Source organism: Spermophilus citellus (genome assembly GCF_964194105.1).
Source record: "Spermophilus citellus genome assembly, chromosome: 12".
NCBI lineage: Eukaryota > Metazoa > Chordata > Mammalia > Rodentia > Sciuridae > Spermophilus > Spermophilus citellus.
In genome coordinates, this window is record NC_138198.1 from 103753246 (window position 1) to 103773120 (window position 19875).

Below are 19875 nucleotides of genomic sequence, written 5' to 3' on the forward strand. Positions count from 1 at the left end.
ATATGACACATGATGACTATGAGTCCTTAGGTCCAAGACACACTGGGACTGTGGAAAGCCGCACTCCACAAAAGTTCAACCACACATAGTGGCCTCTGAAGGACCATGAATTTCTCAGAGGTCTGCTGGCCACAGGTCCCTGTCCCCAGATGTCTCAGTAGTGGCTGCTGAATGTCAGGTGGAGGCAGGAAAGCTCGTGGAGGGCATCTCAGACAGAGGGGAAGAGGTCTCTCCAGGTGAGCCCATCCCCCCGAGACTTGTCCAGCCACCGGCCGCAGGTGAAGATGGTGGCCACTCCCGTGCTGGTGTTGGTGACCTCCACCCTGTCCACCAGCCAACCCGAGTAGTAGCCACTGCTGTCGTGTTCCAGCCGCACCTTGCGCAGCTCGCCCAGCTCCAGGGTCTCCAAGAAGAAGCGGTCCGTGCTGCCCCGCTCAAAGAGGTTGCGCATTTTCTGCTTTAGTTCTCGCTTGCCTGTGTCCCCATTGACTCCAAAGATGGTCATGAACACATTGGCATCGGTGCCCGCCCCTGGCTCATAGCCTGTCGTCACAATGATCTCATACTTGACGGGTACCAGGCTCTGGATCTTGCTGGCAAAGCTCTCCGTTGTCTTGGTAACCTCGAATACCCTGAAGTACTTCCTCTTCCTCTTGAGGGGGATGAGGCAGTCGCAATTAAAAAAGTACCTGGCACAGGGATGGGAGAGAGAGGGACTCAGGGGACACCAGCCAGGATCTCACCCTCCCCCACCCATTGATAATTTCCTCCCAGGATTCCAGCCCAAGATCATGAGGCTGGAAATGTCTGCACTAAGCTGTGAGTCTGGGGCTTGTTCTCGTTTGCAGTGAGGAGGCATCCTCTAGTTGTACCTTGATTCTTCTACATACTTCTTTGTCTTTCACACTCCATATCCAATCCATGAGCAAAACCTTTTGATCCTATTTTTAAAGTTTACCCAGAATGAGCTCACTGGAAAAACTACCCAGTATCTGTCTGTCTGTCCTGCTCTGGTCCAAGTTACCACGATTGTCTACCTGGAGAATGTCAAAGGTCTCCTAACTGATCTCCCAGCTTCTTGCTCCCTAGGTTTGGAATGAACAATTGGTATAGATTCTTCCCACTCCAAATTGCTAATATTTCTATCAGCTTTGGAAATGAGCAGTCATGGTGCTTGGGGAATGGGCATGTGCGTATTTCTTTATGCATGGGCCCACTTCAGGAATGCAACAATGGAAAGGTGTATCCAGTGAGAAAAAACCCCTATTGTTATGCGTTAGATTTGGAGTGTTCTCCCAAAGCTCAAGTGTGGGGCAATGCAAGAACATTCAGTGGTGAAATCATTAGATTATAAATGTTGTAACCATATCAGTGGATTAATCCTCTGATATGGATTAACTAGTTGGGTGGTAATCGTAGGCAGGTAGGGTGTGGCTGTAGAAGGTAGATCACCGAGGTATGGCTTTGGGGTTTATATTTTGTCCCTGGTGAGCAGAGAGAGCTCTGCTTCTTGATTTCCATGCCCCGAGTTGCTTTTCTTTGTTAAGCCCTTCTGCCATGATTTTCTGCCTCATCCCAGGCCCAGAGAGAGAGAGTTGGCCATCTATGAAACCTCTGAAACTGTGACCATCAAATAAACTTTTCCTCTTCTATGTCATTTTTGTCAGGTCTTTTGGTCACAGCAACAAAAACCTGACTAAAACACCCATTTTGGATAAAAATTCATTTTTTTTTCTTTTTTCTTTTGGTGCTGGGGATTGAATCCAGGGCTTTGAGTACACTAAGAACATGCTCTACCACTGAGCTACACCCACAGCCCTCAGACAAACATTCTTAAGAGCACAAAGAACTTGGTCTTCTGCAGTTGGCATCTCATTAACTCCCACAACAACCCTAAACATTATCCTCTCATTTTATGGAAGCGGGAGCTAAGGCTTGAAGAGGAAAAGTCACTGCTCCAGGTAACCCAGAGCCAGGGGCGTCTGGCCCTGAAGAGCAAGCCATTTAAAGATGCTTCACAGGAAATCTTGATTATTTTTTTGAGATCTCTTTCCCCAACTTATCACTTAATATATTTGGATTGTTATTCCATTCCAGAATGGCTTAGAGGGAGATATACTTGCATTCTTTGTTTTAAGAATGCTTTAAAATGTATTTCTTCATGCATATGCCTACCAATATCCATAATTCTATGTAAATGCACAAGTTGTATGAGCATATATATGCTTTCCCAAATGTACTCATTTTCTTTCTCTTTTTCGCTTGGCTCTACCTCCTCTTCTCTCCTTCCTTCTAGCATCCCACCTTTACCTCAAATAACCCAAGTAACAGTTGAGGGTGCAGCCTGCCAAATTTCCCCCCATTCCACCCAACCATGCCCAGACCCACACACACACAGACATATGGGGATGTCAGTATTCCCTTGACTAAACAGCTTCATATAAGACATGTTTTCCTGCATCTTGCTTTTCTCACTCAACAATACTTCCTGGGAATTTCTCCAAGTCATCTGGTACATATTTAATTCATTATTTTGATGGCTAAAAAAAAAAATCCCTGAGGTAGATATAAGGAAATGTTCTCTAATAGACATAACCATAATGTGACTCAAGGGCTTGGTGGAGTCCAGGCTCCAGCTGGCAATGAGTGTAGGGTGGCCAGTAAGAGTGGAGGCCAAAGTAGAGGATGAGCAGGAAGCGATCGCTATGTAAAAACACGGGCAAAATGATCGCCCTTCTGTGCACACGGTGTATGTGAAGTATTAGAAAATGCCAGAGAGAAGGGAGTTACCAAAATACCGGCTGGCAGGGCCTGACAGAAATCTTACTTTCTTTTGCCTACTTTTCTGTGTTACTCGAATTTTGATGATACTTATGTATTAGAAAGGCTATTGGGATAAAACAATAGAGGATTCTGAATTTAAAAAATAAATAAAAGACTCTCTGTGTGTGCTTCCACCAAAATCCTGAGGATATCAGAGTGGGAGAGAAAGAGAAAAGGTGAAGACAAAATCAGAGAATGGGAAAAGATTGGAGGAAGAAAATTTGAGGTTATTGTGCTTATAAGAGATTGAGATTAAATTCATGGAAATTCAAATATGGCTCACATGGTAGTTGGAAAGGAACTGTGGGCACATTCGCGGTGCTAAGTGTCTTTTCTAGTGTAGATGGAAGTACATTCTAGAAAGACGCCATGTAACCAGCTGCAACGATTAGACCCACCTGAAAAGTTGTGCTGAGGATGAAGGTGATAATTCTAGGGGGTGGGGGAGTTTCTTATTCCTCAGGAACCACAACTTGAGACCTACACAGGCAAGCAGTGGGTGGGGGAGCTTCTGAAAGCACCCAGGATGGCACTCCTGCTGTCCTTCCCCTCTAGTCAGACTCCAGGGGGGCATCTAGTTCTCTCCCAAAGGAGAGTGAGGCACAGAGAGGTGATGGGCACTTGCTCAAGGTCACAAGCTGTCCAACAGCTCCAGTGTCCAGGGGCCCAGATTCTCTGAATTTCTTTCACTTCAGGGAGAAACCACTCCCACAGACACCTCTTCCTCCTCCTGCAGCCCTGGGGGCACACTGACAACGGGTCCCAGTTTGAGGGTGCAGGAGAAGATGCTTCACTTGGGAGAGGATGCTTCTCTCAACTGGATACACGAATCCTACAACCTGGCCTCAGAACCGTGGAGTGGGAACCTCACCTTTCCTTTTTCCTGGGACAGGAAGAGACCAGGAGGTGTGGGGGTCTTTAGCTCTCTCTTTCTCTCACAAACAACACTGTAGGTTTAAAGATACCTGGAGTGGTGACTCTCTTATTACTTGATTTTGTTTATCTGGGGGCATGAAGAGGAGGCATCAGCAAACTCATTCCTTGTGGTTAGGAGGCAGCTCTGGGCAACCCAAGGGGGTTTAACCTGGCCCTAACTTGCTGGTTGACTCTTGACCTCTTGGGACTAAAGTTCCAGCTTTCGAATCCTCATCAGGATTGGCCAGAGAAGCCATACCCAACAACCCCTGCAGGATCAATTGTCCTCAGGCTGGGTTTTCTCTAAAAGAGAAAAATGGTACTGCAGCCCAAGAGGGAAGTTTCTATGAATTAATTTTTCCTCCTATCCAAACTCATGTTGAGGCCCTACCCACATTGTGATGGTATTTGGAGACAGGACCTTTAAGAGATAACCAGGAGTAGATCATGAGGGTGGGACCCTCAGTGGGATCAGCAACCTGAAAAGAGGAGAAATAGGAGCCAGAGCTGTTCCCTACCATGGGAGGACACAACCAGAAGGCAGTCATCTGCAAACCAGGAAGGGAACCCTCACCAGAACCCAACCATGCTGGCACTCCTATCTTGGATTCCCAGTATCCAGAACTGGGACAAATGAATGTCTATTGCTTACACCACCATATTTTGTTAGGGCAGCCCAAGCTAAGACAGAAGCTTGGAGCTCAGAACCCTTTAACTGCCCAATTCCAAAAGGGGAAGCCTGGATGAAGGGAGCTAAATGAAGGGCACTTGCCGATCACAAACGGAGTGTGGAAAGACATTGCTCTGAGAGGCTTGGGTTCCTCACGGCCGGTGCCTGCCGACAAGGGACTCTCCTGGGTCTGGCAGGCCTGCCCCTGGGTGTTGCTTCTGTGGGGGCTATGGTCACCCTCCCAGGTGCAGGAAAGGCTCCAGTGTGTGTAATACAACAGGCCCAGGAGGGGATGTGGCAGGAGGCTGCACACTCAGCAACCAGCCAATCTTGGCCTTGGCTTCCTCTTCCCACTCCTGCCTGGGTTCTTCTTGGTGTCTTCCAGGCCCTCTGGAGCCTTCAGGCTATTATGGGTTCCAAGTGACTTTAATTAGACAAATTGACAGCTGTGCCTATGTTGCCCAAGTAGCAAAGGCTCTGAATTCTCCCAAAATGCCTATCTCCTAAAGACCCCAATGAGAGGAGTAGGGGGCCCAAAGGATGGGGTGCTATTGGATCACCCTGCTGCTTTCCGGTCCCTGTGCTGTCCACAGATGTTCTCACTGTGACTATGTAAGTATTGATCTTTGTGATATTTCTGTGTCCTTGCAGAGGGAGAGATAGGAGGGCAAGGAAAGGCCCTGCTGTCCGGCACTATTTGGCTTTTTCAATGTTCCTCCAAGGAAGTCTCCCTGGAGTCAGAGGCTGAACACATCCAAGGTCATCTAGCCTAGTCCCCTGCCTCTGGAGATTGATAAATAATTCATATAGCTCCAAAACAGAACAGCTGTTCCTTCCTATCCGGCCTTGTAAGCCTCCTGAATGGGGTGGCCTTGGCTTTGGGAGAGACACCTCCCCACACCCCTGGCCCATGCTGCATTAGAGGTACTGTACATACACATTGCCATACTCCATCTCGGTGATGGTGATGGTCTTGACGTGCCAGACCAGCTCTCTCTTGGGAATGAACCGGTCCTCTCTGGCCAGGTGGCCCACACAGATGGAGGCGATGTCCCCCAAGTAGATGCTGTCAAACTCGAATGTGTCTGTGGTACCCCTGAAGGAAACAAAGTGTGGCTAATGAGCTGCCTGTGACCTGTGAAGAGGGTAAGCATTTACTGAGTGCCTACTGCATTCCCTAATGCACACCTGACTTAGCAAAGTCACAGATGGGAATAGTGGGGTGTAGATATGCAGGTGTTTGCGAGGAAATTCTGGCATGGGTGAAGTTTGGGTTCAGTGTGGGAAATGGCAATGGAGAAGGTGGGAGTGTGGTCAGTCAGCATTGATTTGTAAGTGCCAGTCTAAGGAAATCAGAATTTGTCCTGGTAGCGAGGGAGTCTGCTGAAGACTGAACTTTTGTGCCCTCTCCAAGTTTATATGTTGAAACTCCAGTGCAGTGGTATTTGCAGATAGGATCTTTGGAAATTGACGAGGGTGGAGCCCTCATGAATGGGGTTAGTGCCCTTATAGAAAAGAGACCAGAGAGCCCCCTCACCCCTTCTGTTGTGTGAGACCACAGTGGGAGAATGGCTGAATATGAGCCAGAAGTCAGGCCCTCACCAGACACTGAATCTGCAGGTGCCTGGATCTTGGACTTCCGGCCTCCAGAACTTTGAGTAATTACTGTCATTTACAAGTCACCTCTCAGATTATTCTGTTGCAGCAGCCCGAATGGACTAAGCCAGGAATAGTGGAGTTAGTGGGGAGGTGGAGACGGTCCAAGCAGCTGAGTAGCTCGGAGGCGGCTCTGATGGAAGCAGGAAGTAAGTTCCATCTGCGTGGACTGGGATGGTGCTTGCGGTGGGTAGCACGGAACTAGCACACAGTAGGTTCTCAATAAGTACTTGCTAGTTAGGACCACTTGTAGACCTATGGCTCCCCCTGAGGGGGAGGGAGATTGTTGGGGTCCCTCTCCCACCCACCCCACACCCATTTCCCTGTGGGTACCCTGTTCCTACTTCCTAAAGGCCCGCTGTCTGGAAGAATTTTCCACGAGAAACTCTTTGGATCGGTTCTTCCTGCCCTCCAGGATGAGCCAGACGTTCTCCCGGGTTTCGCCTCCGTGGCCCGTTTCTATGACGATCTCATAGGCTGTGATGGAGGAGGCGGGAGAGGGTCAGCAGAGGGGAAGCAGCCGCCCACCACGGGAACACAGCACCACTTCCTCGGGGCCTCTCTTCTGATCTTAGGCCACAGCCTGGGGGCGGGGAGGCAGGTTAGCATCATCACAGTCCCAGCGGGGTAAGTACAAGTGCCCAACTCTGAGGCTACCGCGACAGTTCTGTCTTATTTATAGTAGCCACCTCTTTGCTGGGCAAATAGGGGAGATGTTGGGAAGGAAGCAGGATGTGAGGATGAATTCTCCGGAGACGCTGGGCCTGACTCAGGGCTCAACAGGATGCTACAAGGAAAAGAAGTGGGGAGAGGCTGGGTCCAGCTTTGAAAAGTCGAGGACAAAACCTGCCAGACAAAGGACCCCAAGAGAGCCTTGAACTTGCTCCAGTGTGCAGCCCCACTTCCACCTGCCTCAGCTGCCACCATCAGCCACACAGCAACCTCTCTGCCCTGATATTCTGTCCAGCATGTCTGCATCAGCACTCATTCATCCAGCCTCTGACCAGTCGGTGCCACAGGTCAGGGACTGGACCTAGACTCTGGTGACACTAGAACTCTCTCGGCACAAACACTGGCCATACCGTATGACAAAATGTGATAACCCTGCAACCCCAAAGTAACCCGGGGTGAGAGGAAACAGGATCCCTCACCCCTTTCAGCTCCTAGAACTTTCTCTCTTGCTCTCTCCAGCCACTTGCCCCCTTGCACCTGCCTTAGAGCTCTGCGCTGCTCCTTCCTCTGCCTGGAATGCTTTCCTCAGAGTGGGTTGGCCCTTCCCTCCTCTCCTTCTCCTTATGCAAAGTCAACTTCTCAGGAAAGCCGACTCCAAGTACCCTCACTAAACGCATTTCCCCCATGCACTTGACTGCCTTGCTTGGCTGTGTAATTTTCTCTTGTCCTCATCTATGTCATTTATTTATTAATTCTGTTTGTACCTCTCTACTCCTATTTGATGTAAGCTCCATGACGACAGTGCTCCTCATTTTGCTCATTGATAGACTCCTAAGTGCCCGGAACAGCTCAGCATGGGGTAGGCATTCAATAAATATTTACTGAACCAAAGAATGAATGGTTGAAGCAATTCATGGCTAGTGTTTGAGGTTGGCCTTGAAGAAGAGCCATGATTGCAATCAACAGAAGGTTGAGGAGTGCTCCAGGCAGAGGGAAGAACATGAGCAAAGATACTGACCTGGGGCGAGATGTGATCCAGCCTTCTCCCCAGGGGCCGGGCCAGGGATGGAGCTGACACCCAGGAGTGGGCCTTGTGCATAGAGCTTCTGCTGACATCAGTGAATCCTTAAGGGTTAGGGACTTGGGATCCAAAGGGATTGCTCAGTTTCTGTGTCTTTACCTCAGAGGTAGGATCAAGACAATCAAGGAGAGGGATTCTGAGTCTGCTGCTCAGTGTGAGGTCAATCCCAGCCCCGGTGCAAACCCTTTGCCTTTGTAACTTCTCTCGCTCCCTAAAATAGGTAGAAGGAACTGGGCAGAGGTAGGTAGCCTAGGCGGGGGAAGAGATCCACAGGGCACATAGCCCTGCAGGAGGGAGCACTCCGCGCCTGGAAGAGGCCAGCCCAGGGATCCCAGCCATTGTCACGATTCTGCTTCCCAGCAGAAGCCAAGTCATGTTTGTCAAACAGGCACTGGTGAGTTCAAGGGGCATTGTGAAGGACATGGTTTGTCAACGAGAGGGAAAGGTGGGGGTTCTAGGAACCTCCATGCCCACCGCCATGAACCCAAGTAGGAGATGTGAGAGGAGATGGTTCTGGGGGTGAGGATGTGTGGGTAGGGTAGCTCTATTCAGGCATGAGGGGGAGTTTATGTCCTCACGTGGAGTGCCTAGAGGTCCACCTGGGGCCAGCCATCCAAGAATGAAAGTGCCACAAGGACAGCATTTCCTGAAGTCAATAGAGGTGGCACTTCAAGATGATCAACCTGAATTTGTCACTTGGTTAAATAAAGGTAGCTAAGATTGCGTCCATAACATTCCCAGGGCAAACCTCTGGCACTGAATGTGGGTGTAGCTGCCTGTCCCCTCTTGGGCAGCCCAGAGGGTGCCATGCTGTCCCCTGAAGGCTTGTGGCCATGACTCATGGATTTGGGCCTTCTCCTAGCTCTTGCCCCTGTCCTCCCTTCCTCCACACACATCCTTCCAGAACTAACCTCCCCTTAGTAACCTCCCTTGGCTCTTGTATAAGGGGCTTCCATTCCCCTTCTGCCTACACCGTGAAGCTCTTAGGAAGAGGAGCACGTCTTCTTCCATTCACTGAGTCTCTACTAGCCCCAGGACCAGCGGTGCTACATAAGCATAAGCAGTGCTCTCCCTGACCTGGGGGAACCTTGGGATCTTTAGAGAGCCTAACTCCTGTGAAGGTCCATGCAGACACACTAGAGATCCCAAAGCAGCACGCATCACCTATAGCACCTTCAGAAAAGACTGGGCCCAGTAACTCCTCAAGAAGTGCAATTACAGAAGCTGGGAGCCCGCCTTCTGAATCAGGACAGGAAGTCCTCTATAGGAAACTTGAAGAAAGGGTGTTCAGCCTTCATTTGAGTGCTTCCAGGGACTTGGGGCTCACTAACTCTTAGGACAACCAACTTCATCATTGGGCAGATATCCTGGCAAAGATAGGTTAGGTGGTTTTCCACCAAAGGTGCTTAATTCCCTTCTGGGGTGTACAGTGGTCCCCTAGAAGGGGCTGTCCAGCCAGGACCCAAGTCCCTGGCTGGCCCTTGCCTCTGGTGGAGCCATGTGACTAGTTCTCACCAATAGAATGTGTGTTAATGTGTTAAGGAGGTGGGGGAGGGGCTCCTCCAGGTTCTCTTTTCCTTTCTGCAAGAAATGTGGAAGCCACACTTTGGAAATGGCAAAGACCCAGGTGCAAAGTTCTTATGTTCCTAAATCACCGCATGAAGGACCTCCCACCAATCACCCGCACTAGACCACTTATTACATTAGAAATGAATTTCCTTACGTTAAGACATTAAGATTTGGGAGTTCACCTCTTAGTGCAGCTAGTGTTGCCTTCATAACTGAGGCTAGCAAATACTTTCTTTCACTGGGCTCTGCCTTTAGCAAGACTTCTAACCAGCTGGACCCAGACAATTGTGTATTAAAGATGTACCTCCCTGGGCCTTGGTGGCCATCCACCTTAGGGATCAATTACTCTCTCTCTTTAAATATCCCCTGAGGAAGGGACACAGAGAGAGTGGCTGAGACTTGCTGGACCTGCCTTTTGTTTCTAGAAAGGCTGGTTTCACAGCTATTGCCAAAGATACAATTGGTACAATCCAGTTTACCAGGTAGAAATAAACCAGGGAGAGCTTCACACCAACCTGCCCAGCCTAGCGCAAGCCCCCTGTGGGGATCCCTGCTACCTAATTGGCCCCTGTGATTCAGGGCCATGAGTTGGCATGTTAGCAGTTCCAGGTTCATGGAGCAATGTCTAGGAGTTTTCTTGGGCATCTCCCCCACAGTATTTCCCTCATCAGGATCTGACTCATGTACAGTTGTCCTGATATCTGCTCATCCTCACTGTCCCCACCTCCTTAGGAGCCACCCTCCTTTAACTTAAGAGCCAGCCCAGACATCACAGTCAGCCTGGGCTCCTGTGGTCTCTCCACGTACTGGTCTCCTCCAGCTCCTCACGGATCTCATTGTTGGCACATGCAAAGTCGCGGACCGTCTGCCTGTCACCCTCACTCTTGGAGAGCCAGCAATCACACTGGAAGCGGAAGGTCTCATCGCGGGAGTTGTCCTTCACGTCAACATAGCTCAGGTGCCAGCCAGGAAATATCCCTGTGGAAGAGACGTCATGGGAACTGGGAGCCGGAGGTGCCCTCCATGCCTTCCTAGGCTTCCCTCCCCCAACCCACAGGCTATGCAGCCCTGGACCCTTTCTCTGTCTTCTCTGGGCCTCAGTTTCCTTGGTGATGAGTTGGGTGAGGTGGTCTCAGAGGGCTCCTCCAGCCAATAGGATAAGATTCTCTTTGCAAACCTTTAGCCTGGGGTTCATGATATGTAGGGGATTTGCACATGGAATTTAAGAGTTTATGGGCCGTAGAAACTGTGCTATAATTAAATAGACATTTTTACCAGGGAAGGGGCTTGTCGCTTTCATCAGATTCACAACAGAGGCATCTGGCCTTCAGAGTAGATCTTTTTGATGTTCCCAAGGCTAAGGAAACTTCTATCACTTTCCAACTCTGGTATTCATGGAGTTCATGCCCACTCTCCTTCCAGAATCAGTTCTGGTTATCACCTCCTCCAGGAAGCCTTCTCTCATGCCCCCACTGCCCACTGGGCCTGTCACAGAGTCCTCCTCCATGTTGCTATAGAACCCTGCATCTTCTGTGGCCACATCCTGACCAAGGATGTCATTGCACTGTCATCATTTATATCCGTCTCTTCCCTGAGACCGGCAGCCCCTGAGGACAGGGACCAGGTCTTATTTGTTTTTGTTTCCCTAATGCCTAGCATTGTGACTGGCAGGCAAGCCATGGCTCAATGAATGCAGAGTGAATGAAGATGTTATGACTTTGGGGTCTTTGGCTGAGCCATTCAACAATCATAGAAGGATCCAGAAGCTGCCATTTCTTTGGGATATATAGCTAATTTTGACAAGATTTGGACTGATCATGAATACAGAGCTGCTTCTGTTGTAATTGGCAGGGATTCCTTCAGAAGTGTTCCCCTGATAGCACAGCTAGCCAGGATGAACCGATGTGCATTTGCCGTGACAGCTGCATGGTATTTACACTGTGTGCTGCTTTGGTTGCTCTGTACCCTTCAAATTCCTTGAGAACTCTGAATGCCAACGGGACCCATGTGGGGGGAAATCCCAGTGGTCTAGCAGGTTGTGGTGATGATATTTGCTGCTCATAACGTGTGCTCAAGGCAACCCCTCAAGGAATGAATTGATATGCTTTATTCCCACCCCTTATTCTCTCATGCCACCTAGGGATGTGGGGACATCCCCACTGTCCCCATCAAAAAGTTCTTCTCTATGATCAGACACTGCCCCAAGCAACAACTGCAGATTGATCCTGTCTCTGGTCTCCATGTCTCATAAGCACAGAGACACACAAAGATGGACACAAATTTCCAGTCACCTAGACTACAGGGGAAGATGTTAAGACTCATGGGCAGGGCACACATATTGGCATCATTCTAGATTTTAACAGTTCTTATTTTTATTGAACATAAATTCTTTACTAAAGTGGAAAATAGTGCTCAATTAACTTATATTTTGAAACACTTCCATTGAGTTAAACAGTAGTGAGTTATTTTATGACAGACTTACTTTTTAACTCAAAATCTTTCTTACTTTTCTATGTTAGGGTCAGTCCCATCTAAGTTTCCAAACTGGTCCTTTCTGAGATGGTTTCTGAGAGTGTCATGAAGCTGATTAGAGTACATAGCAAGCCTCCATGTGTTCAGTCTGAAAAGGATGCAGGTAAGACTGATTGAAGCCTTTTTCTCAAAGCCTTTTAGAGTGGAACATAGAAAGGAAGAGGGGGGTAAAGAGGAAGGCAGAGAAAAAGCAGATGCACTATTGATCCTATTAGAAGATGTCCCAGGGGAAGATTCTTTGTCCCTTGCACCTGACTCCATTGTCTCAGGCCATCCCAATTCTCTTCTCAAGATAGAACTCCGTGGCAAATCACAGGCTAACCCCAGCTCCTTTGATATGAAAGAAACTTAATTCTCAGCTCTGTGCTCACGGATGACTTATTTGCCCAGTTTTGTAAATGCGAGTTATGATTGAGAGGACTCTTACTGAAAATTTCTCCCACTCACAACGCATCAAAAGGGCAAGTGGAAGCAGTCAGCTCTGGACAGACTAGTGTCATGTGACTGGCCTTTGGTGGTAAAGACAACAGCAACATAGACAGACCCACAGTTACAGCAGGGCTAACTGTCTGGCCACTAATCAATAGTGGCAAGCTGATAGGGAACTACCTGAAACTGACCATCAAGAGAATCCATTTCTTCACTGGCCAGAGCAATTAGACAGACGAAAGAAATTAAAGGCATAAAAATAGGAAAAGAAGAACTTAAATTATCACTATTTGCGGACGACATGATTCTATACCTAGAAGACCCAAAAGGGTCTACAAAGAAACTACTAGAACTAATAAATGAATTCAGCAAAGTGGCAGGATATAAAATCAACATGCATAAATCAAAGGCATTTCTGTATATCAGCGACAAAACTTCTGAAACGGAAATGAGGAAAAACACTCCATTCACAATATCCTCAAAAAAAATAAAATACTTGGGAATCAACCTAACAAAAGAGGTGAAAGATTTATACAATGAAAACTACAGAACCCTAAAGAGAGAAGTAGAAGAAGATCTTAGAAGATGGAAAAATATACCCTGTTCATGGATAGGCAGAACTAACATTATCAAAATGGCGATATTACCAAAAGTTCTCTATAGGTTTAATGCAATGCCAATCAAAATCCCAACAGCATTTCTTGTAGAAATAGATAAAGCAATCATGAAATTCATATGGAAAAATAAAAGACCCAGAATAGCAAAAGCAATTCTAAGCAGGAAGTGTGAATCAGGCGGTATAGTGATACCAGATTTCAAACTATATTACAGAGCAATAGTGACAAAAACAACATGGTACTGGTACCAAAACAGGTGGTGGACCAATGGTATAGAATAGAGGACACAGAGACTAATCCACAAAGTTACAACTATCTTATATTTGATAAAGGGGCTAAAAGCATGCAATGGAGGAAGGATAGCATCTTCAACAAATGGTGCTGGGAAAACTGGAAATCCATATGCAACAAAATGAAACTGAATCCCTTTCTCTCGCCATGCACAAAAGTTAACTCAAAATGGATCAAGGAGCTTGATATCAAATCAGAGACTCTGCGTCTGATAGAAGAAAAAGTTGGCTCCGATCTACATATTGTGGGGTCAGGCTCCAAATTCCTTAATAGGACACCCATAGCACAAGAGTTAATAACAAGAATCAACAAATGGGACTTACTTAAACTAAAAAGTTTTTTCTCAGCAAGAGAAACAATAAGAGAGGTAAATAGGGAGCCTACATCCTGGGAACAAATTTTTACTCCTCACACTTCAGATAGAGCCCTAATATCCAGAGTATACAAAGAACTCAAAAAATTAGACAATAAGATAACAAATAACCCAATCAACAAATGGGCCAAGGACCTGAACAGACACTTCTCAGAGGAGGACATACAATCAATCAACAAGTACATGAAAAAATGCTCACCATCTCTAGCAGTCAGAGAAATGCAAATCAAAACCACCCTAAGATACCATCTCACTCCAGTAAGATTGGCAGCCAATATGAAGTCAAACAACAAGTGCTGGCGAGGATGTGGAGAAAAGGGTACACTTGTACATTGCTGGTGGGACTGCAAATTGGTGCGGCCAATTTGGAAAGCAGTATGGAGATTCCTGGGAAAGCTGGGAATGGAACCACCATTTGACCCTGCTATTGCCCTTCTCGGACTATTCCCTGAAAACCTTAAAAGAGCATGCTACAGGGATACTGCCACATCGACGTTCATAGCAGCACAATTCACAATAGCTAGACTGTGGAACCAACCCAGATGCCCTTCAATAGATGAATGGATAAAAAAAAAATGTGGCATTTATACACCATGGAATATTACGCAGCACTTAAAAATGACAAAATCATGGAATTTGCAGGGAAATGGATGGCACTAGAGCAGATTATGCTTAGTGAAGCTACCCAATCCCTAAAAAACAAATACCAAATGTCTTCTTTGATATAATGAGAGAAACTGTGAACAGAGCAGGGAGAAAGAGCAGGAAGAAAAGATTAACATTAAACAGAGACATGAGATGGGAGGGAAAGGGAGAGAAAAGGGAAATTGCATGGAAATGAAGGGAGACCCTCATTGCTATACTAAATTACATATAAGAGGTTGCGAGGGGAATGGGAAAATAAACAAGGAGAGAAATGAATTACAGTAGATGGGGTAGAGAGAGAAGATGGGAGGGGAGGGGAGGGGGGATAGTAGGGGATAGGAAAGGTATCAGAATACAACAATTACTAATAGGGCATTATGTAAAATTGTGGATGTGTAACCGACATGATTCTGCAATCTGCATTTGGGGTAAAAATTGGGAGTTCATAACCCAATCTAATGTATGAAATATGATATGTCAAGAGCTTTGTAATGTTGTGAACAACCAATAAAAAAATAAAAAATAAATAAAATTGAAAAAAAAAGAGAGAATCCATTTCTTTACAGGGTCTCCACTTTTAGGGTTCTACCCTGTTTTTTCATAAGAAGGTAGCAAACAGTCCAAAGTTTGCCACTGTACCTTTTTGCATGCAGGTAACACATATCAGAGTGTAGATAATAGCCCCATTCTTTGTCATAGCTGCCTGGTGCTCCAATCCAATGTAAGCACCTGTCATAGACTGTCCACCTTGTCCTTGTTGGTGTATAACTAGTTATTTCCCAGATGTTTGCTCTCACACATATACTATCACTAATGCCCTTCTATATGTATCCTACGGATGTTTTAAATTCATAAATTGTGTTTTGTCACTTTGCCACATAAAACTCTCCAGGGGTTTCCCGTCACTCTCAGAATCAAATACAAACTGCTCTTCAAGAACTGCATGGATTGACACCATCCAATTCCTTTCCACCTGTATGATTTCATGCCAGCCTGCTCTCAACTTGACTTACTATATTCCACCTACACTTGACATATGAACCTCTCTCTTTCCTGGAGAATTGTGCTTGACTATTCTGTTTATCTGCAGTGATGTATCAGCACTGTTTTGTCACTGAGGTGTCAGATCAAGTTCCCTGTGTTTTGAAAGCCCTTGTTATGGCCCTATTTTCAGGAGTTTCCTCATCCCCGATTACTCTCTATCAATCACCATTACTCACTTGACAACTGAAATCATTTTGTTTCTATTTCCTTGTATGTCGTATCTCTGTCCACTAAGTTGTAAGCCCACAACAGCAGGAGGCTGGTGATCTTCTGTCGTATATTCTAGTGCCTAGCCCATTGCTCAGATGTTATCCAATAAATGTTTATTGAATGCATGAGTGTGTACTAGGATTGAAATAGGGGAGAATGGGGAAGAAGGATCATGATAGGGGCTGAGGGATTTATAGCCTCATCCAGGAGGAATGTCCTGTCTGAGTAAAATTGATTATTTTTTCTCAAATATTTCAAAATTACTTTAAAAAAAAACTTAGAAACTCTGAACCAGTGTGAAGTCTAGTCTTTCCAGGCAACAAGAGATGGCAGATGCTGATAGGGAACAAGGCTGGCAGCTGGATGCCCCTAGATTTCAGCAGGCCGTCTACTGCCTATGATTCCCTGGTGGCTCCTTATCCCAATGAGATGGACTTATTAGGCATCCCTTTGGCCTTTTCTCCTTCTCATTATGGCTTCAAGCTATTCTCCAGCCCTAAATAACTGCCTATGCTTTTCTCATCTCCTCCATGAGGACTTCTGGAATCCCCAGGCCTATGTTATTCCTGTGTGTCCATTCTCCTGGCCGTGAGCATGGCTATCTTGGGAAGTCTTTGCTATTGAGACCATGACTGTACCCTCTTTTTTGACTATTTTTTTATGTATGTCTGACTTCTCTAGTTAGATTTTAGCGAGTGAAAAACCATATCTTATGTCCTCTTAATAGTATCACAGGGCTGTGAACTTAGCGTTTTATAAACACAGAAATAATAATTTTTTTTTTTTACTTTCAAAAATGAGCTGTCAGCTCTTTGTTCCAGTGCAAACTATGAAAAATTCTTTTCAGGTAGAAAGATTTGCTTCACCAAGCAACTCCTTCCTTAAAAAATAACTTATGGGAAGCTCAGGTTTCATTTGGGTAGCTTACATTTCTTCAGCAAGATCAATCAATGGTTCAAAGAGATATAGAATCGTCACAGAGTCCTAGCTATGGAGGAATTGTTATTGTTCCAAAAACACTTCCACAGGTTTATCATCTTAGAGGCCACTGGAAGTCACACTCTGAGCTTTGGCAGATCTGGGTTCCAGTCTCAGTATATTCACCTAACTGAACATGCTATCATATCTCCATGCCTCGTTTCTTCACGTGTACAATAAGATTAGAACAGATGAATTCTGAGGCCCTCTCTATTTCTAAGAGTGAATATTATGCAAGAGGAAATTTATCAATTCATTTTGAGGTTAAAACCATTCTTTTCCTCACCAGAGTTTTAATTTAACCAGAAGAAAAAAAGAGCAAAATGAATCAGAAAATAAACACACTGGTTATAATTTGTTCAGTATTGTAAAAGCTAGCTGGGTAATTGGAAGAATTAATCATTTATCTTAGTTTTCTCCCATGAAATATATTTCATAGTAATCAAATAGCCTTAGAGACAGTTTTTAAAAGAAAAATTCCAGCTAGTGAGTGGATAAGAAATGACAGAATTATAAAATCACATTTGTAGCTCTAATTGATCAGCACTAGATGAAGCCGTTAGGTGAAGAGTTATGAGGGAAATTCACAATGGTTAGGTCGGGGTAGAAGCCTCTGCATTCACTATTTGTGTAAGAGTGGGGCTATTTCACACTGCATCAATACATCAAAATTAGCACATTTACATATTATACACATAGGGAAATCTTTTATAAAGTGGAAGTTGAATGACACAAAGAAGTCATTGATAAAAGTGACCATGGTGGTGGAATCTTGGAAGAAAATCTTACAGAAAGAGAAACATGTGAAATACGTTTGGGGTAAAATGACACCAAGTTCGGGATTTTATGTCATATCTTCTAATAATCAGAAAGAAGTTAAGAAAGTAAAAAAGGTAAAAAGGTTAAAGTTGATGTGATAAATCATAATAATTATTGAACTCAGGTGATGGGTACGTGGAAGTTCATTCTACTATCTCATCACTTCTGCTCATGTTTAAAATTTTACATAAAACAACTATTGATTCAGAAAAAGAGAAAGTTATTATTCTTTAAGCAAATGAAACATTTGTAACTTATGTGATATTTGTTGAAATTTATGTGCAAGATAAGTATAACATAGATGGAAAGTTTTAAAACTAGATATGATAAAAGTGTGTCACAGAGAAGGATTTGAAGACATATTTAGCAGACTTAGCTTGTATTAATATTTGAACTTCCATTTCCTAGAGGGAGTTGGGCATAGGACATAGACTTCTCTGTTTCTCTCTTGACTCTGGCATTCTGATCATGTAGACTCAATTAGGACACAGAAATCTTCCTTTCTCTACTGAGCTTTAAGACCTGCCAATGGTATGACCCTGCTTTCAGATTCTAAGCCTGGACTGGAGAGAAAGAGGGGCCCACATGATAGCATGTTCAGTTAGGTGAATATACTGCGACTGGAACCCAAATCTGCCAAAGCTCAAAAAAAGATCACATCAATGACAAAGAATTTCTTTAAGTCCATGAGCCATTGTGGGGTCAAGGTCCCAAGACAGTCTTTGACTATACAAATGGGCATGGGATGAGGTGTCAATAGCATCAAAATGGCAATGGCTACTAGTTGCCTTGTTGAAACCATCTAGAGCTGTCCACGGTGCTGAAAAGCCTCACTCCCCTTTCGGAGTTTTGACTGCTATGAGGTAGAAAGAAATTGACTAATTGGCTTCAGGCTTTTGCATAGTGGGGGAGGGGGCAAGCACAAAAAACCTGAGAAAGTCTAGATGTGTGGCCAATGTCTGGAAGAGGGGTCAGGAAGTATCAGACAACTTAATCATGACTCCAAGGTTTATGTCCATAACCCAATCTTCAAAAGCAACTGAAATACTCATTCTGGAGAAAACTGAGTTTCCCAAGTCTAAGGCATGAAAAGACAAGGAAGGATCCAAGAGACTGAAGTAAGAGTATAATTAAATTCTATTAAACTATATTAAGTCCCTATTATATCACAGCATGTGATAGGCATCAGGGCAAGAACAATGAGCCAGACAATGGCATGTGTGAGCTGAGAGTCAAGTGAAGGAGACAGAATGAAGGTACACATATGCACACTGTTCTTGAGGAGTTCAGGTAAGGTAGGACAATCAGAAAAACTTTTAGGGAGAAGGTGAGGACATGAGAGAGTTTGTTTGCCGTAAGTAGGGAGGTAGAAGAATCATGGTAGGATGCAGGTGGAAGTCCCAGTGGCCGGGCTGAATGGCAAGTCCAGGGTAGCATCAAGCTAGACTATGATGCCTTCCAGCTCTAGACTTTTTGTCTTTTTCGTGCTTAGAGAATAGTTGGGTTTTGTGCCCCATTACCACTAAACTGATATCAGGACTGTGGAGACCCCTGGTGTAAAAGTTAGGAGCAACATGTTTGCCAAACGGATCACTGCTTGACACACCTTGGGATATGACTTTGTGCCACTCAAACTCATGCTCTAAGCTGCTGCAGTTAGTCCTGCTGGCTCTGATGGGACTGCACTCTGAGTTTGTGTTTTTTTCTCAGTCCAGTGGCCTTGGTTATCTTTTCACCCAGCAGTGAGTCCTGGCATGGGTTCTTTGCTGCAAAGACATGACTGAGTTAGGACTTAAGCAGGTCTTCCCTGCTATATTATTTTCCTAGGGCTGCCATAAAAATTGCCACAAACTTGGTCTGTTTAAACAAAACAGCTTATAATTTCAGAGTTCTGGAGACCAAAAGTCTGAAATCGAGGCACCGGCAGGGTCATTCTCTCTTTGGATGCTTCAGAAAAGAATCTTTCCCTTCCCCTTCCTGGCTTGCAGGGCCCTCAGAAACCCTCTGTGTTCCTCTTCTTTTTACTGCTGTCTGCTCTCCAGTCTCTGTCTCCTTCACATGATTTCCTTTCTATCCCCCTCCATGTTCCTTGTCTTCATCTAAGGACACAGTCATCTTTGGGTTTAGGGCCCACCCTAAATCCAGAATGATTTCCTCTTGATATCCTTCACTAATCATATCTTCCAAGATCCCATTTCCAAATGTAATCACAGTCTGAGGTTTTGGGTGAGCAAGAATTTGGGGATTGAGGGGCAATGTTCAAACTACCTTTGAAGAATTACATGTGCTTTTGTAAGATTGTTAGAAAATTTATTTACATCTGGAGACCTCTCAAACATCTAGAAAGAGATCTCTGGGGAAGTCTAGAAAAGAAGACATTCTGGAGTCAGAATTCAATTATAATCCAGAAGATGCTACAAGCTGATTGGCTTCAATTTATTAATTCTCTCACATAATTATTAAGGACCTACTAAGTGCAAGGCACTGAGAATACAAATGTCAATCAAATGAGATCTCTATCCTTAAAAGATTGAAAGCCAGTTGCAATTGA

General features: G+C 45.2%; 1 protein-coding gene across 3 annotated transcripts in view; it reads right to left on the bottom strand.

Annotated features, from left to right (window-relative positions):
• Positions 1-208: 208 nt before the first annotated feature.
• Positions 209-19875, bottom strand: part of LOXHD1 (lipoxygenase homology PLAT domains 1) — a gene marked incomplete at both ends in the record, with an annotated part of 139103 nt that continues 119436 nt past the window's right edge. For all 3 annotated transcript variants that reach the window (XM_081263228.1, XM_081263227.1, XM_081263226.1), the window contains 4 exons: positions 209-689; positions 5346-5504; positions 6409-6541; positions 10194-10364. In XM_081263228.1, coding sequence (XP_081119354.1) covers positions 209-689; positions 5346-5504; positions 6409-6541; positions 10194-10364 — 944 coding nt within the window. The remainder of the gene's footprint in view (positions 690-5345; positions 5505-6408; positions 6542-10193; positions 10365-19875) is intronic.